The sequence below is a fragment of the Ctenopharyngodon idella genome, chromosome 14, assembly GCF_019924925.1.
Source record: "Ctenopharyngodon idella isolate HZGC_01 chromosome 14, HZGC01, whole genome shotgun sequence".
Classification (NCBI taxonomy): Eukaryota; Metazoa; Chordata; class Actinopteri; order Cypriniformes; family Xenocyprididae; genus Ctenopharyngodon; species Ctenopharyngodon idella.
In genome coordinates, this window is record NC_067233.1 from 16,045,081 (window position 1) to 16,057,614 (window position 12,534).

General features: G+C 39.7%; 1 protein-coding gene across 10 annotated transcripts in view; it reads right to left on the reverse strand.

Annotated features, from left to right (window-relative positions):
* The window catches only part of rapgef2b (Rap guanine nucleotide exchange factor 2b), a 120,339-nt gene that overhangs the window by 28,337 nt on the left and 79,468 nt on the right, over positions 1 to 12,534 (reverse strand). For 9 of the 10 annotated variants that reach the window (XM_051918343.1, XM_051918338.1, XM_051918341.1 and 6 more), the window contains one exon: positions 5 to 136. In XM_051918343.1, coding sequence (XP_051774303.1) covers positions 5 to 136 — 132 coding nt within the window. Of the gene's footprint in view, positions 1 to 4; positions 137 to 9,701; positions 10,029 to 10,160; positions 10,384 to 12,534 lie in introns of those variants that run through there. The other variant, XM_051918345.1, reaches the window with a different exon arrangement.

The window sequence follows — 12,534 nt, forward strand, 5'->3', positions numbered from 1 at the left end:
TCACCTGGTAAATGTCCGACAGGCTGCTGCTCCCAGAATCACTGGTGATGCTACATCCTGAGTGGCTGGAGGAAACGTGTGTCACCTGCGGGTGAATCCCGTCTGCCAGGTGTAATCTGCTGAAGTCTGCCGGCAGCTGCACATGGAAACAAACAGAGTGTCAGGATGTACATTTGACTATAACAATCCGTATACATCCTGCAATGCATCTAATAACTATAACAGCCAATCAGCCAATCTGTTCATTTACCCAAATTTTTGCTCATGTATATGACTTCAAAGAGAATAGATATAAACTAAACCAACAAAGTTCTGTGGATTTCACTGAGCTTTTAAATGTCAAAGATTGCAGTGTCTCCTTTTTTGCTAAAGTTCAAAGTAATGTCAGTTTTGTGGAAAGCTGCAGTCCACTACGCTATCATTAATTCATCACACCTGCAGTCTGATGTTTCTGATACGACTCCTCAAGGATTTTTGATGAAACTAGACCTCAGACACATTTAGTGTTTTATTAGAGCTGGAAACAAGACCAGACAATATCTTAACAGGGGCAAGTTTCCCCTCCACACCATCCACAGTTCTGCCAAATGCAACAAAATGTCAGCCGGGTCAGTCACATTTAATGTGGGGTTTCGCTAGTTTGATTTAACAGAATAGCGCAGCTCCCTTGCTAATGCTAATGTTTGTTGACAAGAGGTTTTGCACACAAAACTATTTTATGACCTCAAAAGACTTAGAATATAGTGCTTGAACAACTAAAGACTCATATTTTCCACAATCCTGCATATTTTCCACAAGTCTGCCATTAAGCCTGCATATACTGTACATAGATTCCCTGAAGCCAAGCTGTAGAGAAACTGAAGCTGTGAGAGAAAATTGTATTTCTAATGGAAGAGAGCCTTGGCATTGGAATACCACTTAGCTTACAGCAAGAACAAGGTTGGTTCATTTTTACATAAAAACAATCATTAGGAAAACAATACAAATACAAATTCATAATTAATGAAAGAAAGATGCTTTATAGTCGAAGACTAAAAGATGTGTATGTGGCATGTTTTATGTCCTCTGGTTCAGTGTGAGCGACGCTCTGTACATATCTGAAGGGGTGCGGCTGCAAGAGCGAAGTGTGCGTGTGTGGGAGCTTGTGCAAGAGGAAAGGCTCTGACAACAGCACTGAGATAAGGAGCTAAGAACCAATTTCAGCTAATATTAGAGAGCACACAGCCCACACACACACACACACACACACACACACACACACACACACACACACACACACACGGCCACATTCCGATAAAACCCATTCAATCGGCTCCCGATTGTGTCTGTGTGTGTGCTCGTGTGTGTATGTGTGTTCACAAGTGAAATTGCTTTTTTGGGGGGCTATTGGATGTCTTCAGCCAGCTGTGGCTGAGTATAGCTTTCATACAAAATGCATCTGACCTAATTTCCACTCCCATAATCGTATACATGCCGGAAATGCAGCCAATTCTCTTGGGAGACGGAGAGCTTGAACAGAGAGAAAACAACCTTATAGATGGAGTAGAAGCAGATAAGGAAAATTATATATTTGCACACTATCTGCAGCGATACTGGTGCAGTAACAGAGAGGGAAAAGAGGCAGATGCCTGCTGTTTGGCGAGGATAAAGGTGTTTTAACACACTAATGTGTTGATGAATATTCCTCCTCATATGCACAAATTCATTATTTGAATCTATTGCCATGGCAGTTCATTCATATTAATTGGGGCTATTTACACCTGAAAGAAAGAAAGAAAGAAAGAAAGAAAGAAAGAAAGAAGGAAAGAAAGAAAGAAAAACAACAAACTGGACAGAATGTAAGAACAAAAAAACAAAAAAAATCAAAAAGAACAAAAACAAAATAGATCAAATAAATGAAAAATAAATGAAAAATAAACAAAAAAAAAAAAACCGAACAAACGAAAGAGAACAAAACAAACAAATGAAAGACAATGAGGAACAAACAAACAAAAGAGAACGAAACGAGACAGAAGGATAAAACAAATAAATTAATGACAGAAGAAAAGAAAAGTAAAGAAAAGAAGTGTATTTGATTAGGGTTCTTGAAGCACCAGTACTCACTTATAGTGATGTGTTTAAGTGCACACTATTAGGTCAGCGGGTGCATTCAGCAGTTAAAATAAAGGCGCTGTGATAGCAGCAAAGTGCCTCAATCCTCCTTCCACATCCCTTCGGTCGTGTTCCTCAAGGCTATTCCCTTAACAGTCCTGGATGGCCACAGAGCTGTCAGCTATGATACACACATCACCTCTCCTCATGCTTCCACTGCAGAAAGGGGTCATCAAAACCTCTACCATGCCAGTAAATTCACTTCTCAGGAGTGTACATGGGCTTTTCTACTGGCTGTTTTAGAAATGAGCAGGGAACAATGAAGCAGTTACTTGCTTTCGCTGAGCGGAGAGCAATGAGCGATGCCATTTTTCAAGGTGTCTTTTTGTTTGTAAATGAGGCAGATTTGCACATGATTCTTCCCACAGGAGTTTCAACAGCACAGAGTGTTTTAACAGCATCTTCATTACAATGACAAGAGCTTTCTACAGAAAAACATGTACATTATTTAAGTAAAGACTAAAAGAAATGTCATTGATATTTTTAAATGATCTTTAGGTGCATCTAAGAAAAAGATGACAAACCGAAAAGAATTGTGACAGAATTGCGACCTTGTTTTAGACCCAACACCTTGTGTTCTGAGCTGGAAAATCTGCAGAATGGATTTAAAAATGATAAAATGTTAAACTCTGCTGAGAATATTATCAAATTAGCCACGACAGTTAGAGAATATGTAGAACTTCATGAACAACAGCTGCTCCAATTCTGCAAGAATCTCTAGATTTGTCTGTGTGGGTCAGCTTATGACAGAAGAAGAGAACAAAACATTACAAAGTGTTCCAATTCCCTAAACCTCACAAATATTACATAAATGGTCCATGACGTTCAATGCTTCCTCCCCAAAATTTTGTCTGATCCAAAAATACCTTCCTTTTATACATTTTTATAAATAAACACAGGCTACACAGATCACTGAGCAAGAAATGAAACATGGGTGACTGTTGAAGATTATTCTCTAAGCTGGAGATGAGCAATATACTGGTTAAAATTACATACATAAAATCACATTATACCCATATATTTGTGAATGTGAGTTTGTCGGCTGAATCGACTGTAACAAGACTGTGTGCTGGAACATAATGGCAAGACAAATATTTTATCACTTATCCTCACATCAAAAGAACCATACCCATTCCAAAAAAAAAAAAAAAAAAAACAGTCAATCACTGTTTGTGGATACCATTCCAATAAAATAAAATGGAAATAAAAACAAAATTCTCTGTTATTTCTCTTATAATTATCATGAGTTTACCTGCACATAGCAAAGATGCTATGACTCTTTTTGCCCAAAAGTCTTGGGACATGTGGCATTTATGAGAACGGGTTGGGAAAATGTGGCTTCTTAATTGTCTCCTAAGGCTCTGGCGGAGTATTAACTGGTCACACAGCAGACAGGAAGCGCTATGGATATCTCACAGGCAGGTTTATTGCACACCGATCACGTCATTCTCTACTCGCGTTCTCAAGTTCAAGGCTGCTGTCCAAAACAGTGAATCTAATCAAAATACAGGCAAAAGTTCACTTAAAGAACTGACAAAGTGGCGTAAATGAGTTTGAATTAAGGTAAAAAAAAAAATAGCGCAAACGGAAAGAGAAAGTGCAAGCTATATTATTTCTCTATATGGAGCATATTTATTCAAGCCACAAAAACAAACCTGTTACTGAAAAATGCACAATACACTATCTCCTAGTGCAAAGTCAGTACATACATATATTTGTCCTAAATCATTATATTTTAATGAAAAACTGTGAGTCACGCTGTGGTGTGGCATGATTTTGAACAGTTGACATTAATAATTATTATTATTATTAATTTATGAATCATAACCTGCCAAATTGGCTAGTGTGTTGATATGTGCTACCCGCCACAGTGGATTTTCACCTGCATTTGGCAGGTTGGCAGGTGTTAATTTCAAAACAGTAAGGGATTAATGGTAGTATAATCTGCTCAGGTCATAATTCAAATGTTAAAAAAAATGACCAAAAATGTTTCACTTATCAGCAACAGCCCAACCCATTTTGACTCTACATACATCTTTGGTATGCAATCACATAATTTGGACAAAATGTTGGTAGCGACAGCAGTCAATATGCATGTGTCAATAGCAATATCCTGCCTGCCTCCCGTGCCCACCCAGGGGTCCGCTCCTGTCCTTTAAGTGCCCTTTTCATGTCACTGTTGCACATAATAATGACTAAACTCTCTTACCACACAATTTAGGGCAGGCCTCCGTCAATTAACCCAAGAGGCTTTTAGTCAAACAGCGCACAGGTCACAGACAGCACGCTATACTCGCAGGGGTCCCAAATATTGTGATGCCTCTGGGGGAGTTTGTAAATAAATGAATAAGCTTACGGCTACATTGCCCTTTCACATACACGAGTATGAATGTGAAGTTAATAAATGCTATATATGGTCACAGATTTAGCCGAATCCTTGCTCTTTAAAATGTCTGTGGGTCACAAGCTGTTTCTAAAATCCAAAAAAGATACTGCAGTCTTAATGACCTACATAACTAGACAAAAATGTGACCAAAGTCCAAAAATGGCTTTGTGCAGGTAGGAAAGCTTATTTTATGTACAATTGCACGCATACTTGTTTCTAATATAGTCCTACTGTACCTGCTGTTGTGCATTTGAGGTGTGGATATATGAACCTGTTGCTATATCAGTGTGAGGAGCTCATGTCTGTCAAAGCAAAAGGTGCGACATTATTAAAAAAAAAAAGAAAAAAAAAAAAAAAAAAAAAAAGGGCTGACACTGGAGGACTCAAAGCTGCAAACGTATCCCATAAGCCTCAGTATCGCTCTAGGGGCCTCTCGCTTTCCTGAGCTGAGAGGATCAAAAGATTAAAGAGCTTCGGCTTGGCGTCAGATTAAACAAAACCGATATTCTCACAAACGCAGGCCAAAATATTTACTACGCTAATGTAGGGAATAAAGCTAAGGGAAAATGACCACTTCCTGATATTCAATGAAAGAGTGTCCTCAATCTCTCCATGTATTGGTTTCCTAATCTAACAGCATGAGTCCTACAGGTCTTCAAAAAGAGCTCTGTACACACATTCTCATTGGAGCAATTGCAAATTAGTAAGTTTTTTTTTTTTTTGCATAATTTTACAAAATGAAGTCTTGCAAAGTGAGAAAAAAAATAATGAAATCATATTTGAAGATCTTTTGCATTACAGTTACAGCACAAGTTGTCACAACTGTGTTCCTGCTGCTCAACAGGTAGATTATAATCAGGGGTGCACATAAGTGGTACACAGGTGCGCATGCGTGGTAAAAATAAACAATGCGCACCAGAAAACATGGAGGGAAGCGCTTTTGAGTACAGGTTCACAGGGACACGTTTACTTACTGGTGTAGGATATTTCTCCATCTCTGGTACGATAGCAATTCATGATGATAAGTGTGTTCTTTAATTCTTAGGGGTTCAACGGATCGCAGTTAATCCGTGATCAGTACGGATAAGGCCCAACGGTTCGGCACGCATGTGATTCGCAGATTTATTGCTAAGTTTAACCATCATATAGTGAAAGTTTATCATTTGGACGTGTTTTGTCTCACCAAATAACACATTCAAATTAGGGCTGGGCGATATGGCTGAAAACTGTATCACGATATCAGTATTTCATATCGGTCGATATCGATAATTATTGATAATTTTTTCTGACCCATTTAAAATAAGGACCAGGAGAAAAATATATTACATTTAAACATTTTTATTTTAAACTTAACCTTCCTCTGATCATAATCCCCTCAGTTATTAAGACAGAAATGTCAACAACCATGGAAAACTCAAATAATTAAAATGTTGTGCGGTGTTGCAGCTACAGATGTTGTTGGTTGAATACGGCTGTGCTCCAAAGGGTGAGCGCGGCTAAGGTGGTACATCAAGTTCGTGGTATTACCAGTCTTGCATAATTTGCAGACGACATTGGTCTGACTACGGTCAGACTTATAATATCCAAAAAACTGCCATACTGGCGAGCTGACTTTTCCTCTTTTATTTACAATTTCCTCGCTCGCTGCGGCACTCATTTTCTGCTTATCAGTTGCCGGTTACTGAAGAGGAATCCAGCAGACCAGCACGAGACAACGATATGGCGCAACCAAACATGATACTGTTACATGATTGGCTGTTAGCGTGTCACTCCCTACGTTGCTAGGTTACCAGAGAGCGAGTGCCTTTGTTAATGCAACCAAACTTGCTTCGCAACTTCTGTTTTCTTCCGACGAAGAATAAAAAAAATATCGAACGTTTTATTGAACACATTTTTTATTGATATTGATCACGTGTCTATCGCGATACATATCGTTATCGTTTTATCGCCCAGCCCTAATTCAAATGATTTTAAAAGCGGAAGAAGAGATGAAAATCAGGACTCAGGAGCTGTTATCTGTGCCACACCCGAAGCACGTGCACACAGAGAGAGAGAGGCGCGTTTCAGACAGCGCTAGAACACCGAATTGATTCCTCTTTCGTGTTTACTTTCGCTTGAAGGGACACATACACACAAAATTATGTTAAAATACCTGTCTCGGCAAGTATTCTCTCGGTTATGTCATTAGCGAACAGTTGAGAAAGAAACCGGATGTGTGTTAGTATATTCAGTCCGTGCGTGCATCCCGTCTTAAGCTCAAAGTGGGCTCGCGGACCCCATCCGCGTGCAGCCCAGATTTTGAGACCGCGCAGGAGGTGCGCGTGCAACAGCGCATGCGCAAGCAGGACAGAAGAGTCCACTAGGTGGCAATACGGACAACACTGAGCACAGTGTGCAGTCGTCGAAGAAGTGTGTGGAAAGAGCGATTCAAAAACAAGATGAGTAAACTTAGAAGCATATCCTTCTCCATCGTTTTTGATTCTTGTTCTCTTAGTGTATCTACTGAACTATGGTGCAATGGTGGATGCATTATTTTTCTTCTCCGTGATGACACGGCAGTATAGAAAAAAATTGTACTGCGCATGTGTCGAACTCGGTCATCCACGCGCATCCACGGTTGAGTATACTTTGAAAGATGCGCGGACACGACTGCGCGCGAGACGCGTCCAGGCGCGGAAGGTGAAGTATACCCGGGCCTTTAAAGTGACAGCAGCCTAATATTCTTGCTGTTGTCTGTGTCATTAATGTTAATAATAAAAAACAAAAAAATATGTTTGAGAGAAAAGAAGATAGTGAGGAGAGCAAAGTGTGAGTACCAAGCAACATCTCCAGGTGCTCCCTTGGGAACCAGACGAAAAAAGTTATGTGCACCCCTGATTATAATACTAGCAACACCAAGGTTGTGTATATTAGGAACTAACCCTAACCCTAACCGTAACCCTTGCATAGTGATATTAAAATTATATAAATACTTAAGTATAGCTTGAATGCACTCTGTCGCTTTGGATAAAAGTCTCACAAATGCAAAATCATACATTTAGATAAGCAGTTTTACAAGTTTTTTGAGCAGCAAATCAGCATATTAGAATGATTTCCAAAGGATCACTGAAGTGACATGAAGACTGGAGTAATGATGCTGAAAATGCAGCTTTGCCATCACAGGAATAAATTACATTTTTAGACATAATCAAATAGAACACAGTTATTTTAAATTGCAATAATATTTCACAATTACTGTTTTGATGTATTTTTGGTCAAATCAATGTAGCCTTGGTAAACAAAAGAGACTTCTTTCAAATGTTTGAACAGTATTGTATATACTAAGGAACCAAAAATGGTTCTTTACTTCATTTCAAGTTACTATTGTAAACAGCAGCACATATATTCCTGAAATGAAAAGGTATATGAAGGATGTATAAAAAAAATAATGAAAACCATTGCAGTGAATTGAATCAGGGAAAATATGAGAAGGAGAAAATATATGGGAGAAATAATGACACTCAATATGGTGGAAATCCTGCCTTTCAGTTAAAAAAAAAAAAAGAAGTACCTAGATAAGGGGTTTTCAAAGTCAAAGACAGTGGGCCTCCCTTCTAACACAACATACACGATGGCTGACTTTGTTTATGTGAATACTCACCAAGATGGGCATTTTGACTCATAAATGTGTGTACTTGATGGTTCAAGCGTAATAAGCTGCGAAAGTGAACTGAATTCAGCACTTGTGCGATTCAGATGTGCGCCACAAAAAGCCGCCTGTCAGTATCGAATTCAGTTCTCTTTTGCGGTTTATTGTGCTTTTAATAACTCATCATCAAGCACGTTCTGCTCTTTCTTCTCATTCATCCATGTTTGTTTGCTGCTCTATTGTGTTTAAGTAGTCCTGCACTGCACTGATGTATTTACATACAGATAAACTATATACAAAAATCTTTATCAATTGACATCATCATATCACCCAGCCCTACTCCGTGCCTCCCCGGGGGAGGTACTCCCCACATTTAAAAAAAAAACCCTGTCCTAGAATAATAGCTGCCCAATGGAGTCACTAAGATGGCCACAGAGAGAACTTGCATGCCTTAAAGGGAAAATTACATTATAAAACAATTTAAGTTCTGACTTACAATTGATCAATACAGCATTGTGGTTGTGCTAAAACCCACAATATACTAACAGCTCTGACATGAAACACCTGTTCACCATATCACTGCAACTTCCACAGAGAATTGTTAAATTTGTTGCATAGCAACGCTCTTATGTCAGGGACTACGGTCTACAGTCTATGAAGACGTTCGAACACGGCACGTTTCAATGCTCGTACAAGGCCAAACGCACACTAGTACATTATGGCTGACAGAAGATCAATTCATTTACAGCTAAAAGTGCTCATCATTCCACTCAGCAGTCCAGCGCTGATCGCTTTCCGATGCCGCCCGTGTGCAAACACCGAAGAACGTGATCACTCACTTGCATACACACACGTGAACGAACACGCAATCAAATGCATTTGGTCACAAGCAGCTTTATGAAACGCAACAGATGTTGAGCTGACAGCATCGTTCAGTGATGTCATAACTCCTCCCACATTCAAACGCTCTCACACATTCATCATAAAGCAATTTAAATGTAATTTTTACTGATTCCTAAGAGATGTGACAAACACGACACAATCTTGGCCATTTCATCATCCAGTACACACACATCTGAGCATGTGTGCAGGGTGACGGGGGGCGGCGTGCACATGGCCGCCTTCACACACTGACACACATTACACTAGCAGCGGATGAATGAGGTCGTGGCACTCGACAGCCTCTCGTAAAACAAGATTCCACGGGTCGAGCGATACAATGCAGTGCTAAGCTAGACCTACTGTATGTGAAATGTCAATTAAAAGAGATCTGCATACATGCAATTAACCCTTTGAGTAGCTCTGTATCAAAAGCAAGCTACAAATTCACAGAAACACTAGAGAAATGGAAATACGCCATTTAAAACCACATTTAACTCATTTGTCTCTCTGCAATGAAACTGACATTAGCGGTTTAATGCATCTAACGCCGTTTTCGTCCATCCTGATCATGTTTAGCACATCAGGCTAATCTGACGAGAGAATGCTGGCAGTATTTTGAGGAGAGAGAGCTAGAAATGTAGGGTCGATACTTACAGGGCTTTTATCAGCCTGGCTGGAGACTCCATGGCCGCCACCACTAACTAATGGCTTCATAATGGAGGTGCAGAGCCAGGGCGAAATTTAAGCATCCTGCTGGTTCCCACTAATCTTCCCCTCTCTCCCCCCTCCAGTGAGTCTTCCCCTGTCTCCCTTCTTTTCTCCCCCCTCCTGCAGGGGAGAAGAGGAGAATCTTTCCCAGGGAAGGAGGGGGAGAGAGTATGTTCGCCGGAGATGATGTGCTGGATTCGATCAACACGGTTCTCCCTCCAAAAAAAAATCAACGCTTTTCCTTGTCAGGTGCACACGGCATCTGTCTGTCCACTAGGTCCATGTAAAGAAGGGGATGAAGGAAGAAAAAATGAAAATAAAAGGAGAAACAGGATGAGAAATCCAGGCAGGGATAAGGAAAAAAATGAATCCTCCTTTTTAGGTAATCAAGTAAGACTCTCCTACCAGTGACGACCAATGCTGATCGACAGCGTTGTAAAAAATGAGGGGAAAAAAGGCAAAAATGGCTGACAGCACTTTCACTCCCTCCCCATCATCTTCCTCGGTCTCTCTCGTGTCCACGCGTACGGCTTTATGCACCATTAGCGGAGACTGTGACCAGAGAACCAACCTCACGCATCCAAGCTGTCTTTGTTAAACACTCCCGGTTCATTTGTGTCCAAAGCAGGGGGTGTGTGAGTGTGTAAGAGACTGTGTGTGTGTGTGGAGGGGGAGGAAGAGAGGGGGCTTTGAATAGGAACCTCCTCCCTCCCTCACTGATGTTGAAAGAGCGCCGCTGGTGCCGCTTACTACACACATATACTCCAACATACATATGGGTAGTTGACGCATGATGTGGTTAATCATCATCAAGGTTAACATTTCTACGAATGTATAAGGGAACATTTAAATCTTAGGTTCTGTAACTGCTTTCTCTTTTTTTCTCTTTTAAAACATATTTTTGCCTTCACTAGTTCATTTTAAACACTCCATGTAATCAAATCACATCCATTATCTAGCCATTATAAGGCCATCTATATGTTATTTTACTCCTAAAAGTTGACAAAATACCTTTTAGCAGATTTACAGATTTAAAATTTACAGTGTTGTACAGTGTTTTTCTCTCAAGAACAAACCTCATCATCCTACACTCAATTTTTCATTTTTGCTCAATCACATGCTCTCTAGAATAAGAATGTAGCTGACTGGCTATTTAACAAAAAAAAAAAAAAAAAAGACATTTTGATATGTCCGGCCAAACTTCTATTTTCACTATAGAATCTATAAATATTTCACAGGGTTTTTAGTGTTTTTGTGACTCAATTAATATGAGCTCAATCTCATTATTATAACTATTTTTTTTCATATAATTGTTATAATATTTTATTGTATATATATGTATATGTATATATATATACACACACACACACACACACACACACACACTGCTGCTGCACAATATAGCGTACATGAATTACCCATAGCAGATCTATACAGGTGGAGCTGGGGAAGGTGGAGGGTTTCTGAAAGCGCGCTGCACTGCTAAGGCAAATGCTACCCATGTATTTGAAGGTTGAGCATGCGAGCAGGATTCTGATACAGCAGGGACCAATCAGCTGTGTCCTATCTATAATAATGTGAAAATAAACTGGTTATATAATATATATAAATATATAATAAACAGGTTGCGTTAAAGGACCTATTAGCCTGTGCCATCTAGAGTTTCATGACAGAACTATCTACTATATATATATATATATATATATATATATATATATATGCTTTTAAACTGATTAAATCGCATCTTAGATAAGTGTGTGTGTGTGTGTATATGTATGTATGTATGTATGTATATATGTGTGTGTATATATATATATATATATATATACACACACACACATACATACATACATACATACATATATATATATATATATATATATATATATATATATATATATATATATAAAATATACACACAAACATACACGCATATATTTTAACAAAATTTATGTTAGGTGCGATGTAAATTTATTTTGTGTGATATATAAGTATACATTTAAAACATTATATTTATTTATATTCCCTGAGAATCGAACCCCAGGTCCTCGGTGTTGCTAGCACCATGCACTACAGTTTGAGCCAAAGAAAAACCATTTAAAATAGTATTACATGGAACAAAGCACATCGCACAAGACATGTAACTTCTCAAAAGTATTTTATGTGAATTACCCATATGCATCACACACACACTCACACAGACACTGCGAGACTAAAGGCACTAATGAGAAAATTAGAATAAAAGAGCATGCAATGGGTGAGGTGCAGATATGGAAATAAGAGAGGATGAGAGAGAGTTGAACGGTGGACGGGGGAGAGGAAGAGAGGGATGGAAAGACAAGAGAAATGAAGGATGAGCACAGTTAGCCCAGCGAGAGTAATGTCATTATCACGCTCCCCTCCGCTCACCACCAGGGCTGCAGGCAGTTGGCATGGCAACGACGGAGGAGAGCCATTTCCTGGTCGGTTTGGGCGGGAGAGTGTGAGAGAAGGCTGGAGAGGAAGAAAAATAGACGGAGAGACAGAGAGAAAGAGATGGAAGACGGTAGCAGACGACAGAAGCACAGAGCACATGGCTCTCTGACATCCTTCTTGTTACTATGACAACGCTGCCAATTCACTCCCCACCCCCCACCAAACACACACACACACACGCTCCAGTTACCCCTCTGGGCGACTGACAGCCCCGCCCACACACGACCCTTTAGCTTTGTGATGACGGAAGTGAGCTCACCCCTCACACACACACACACACACACACACACACACACCCCTAAAG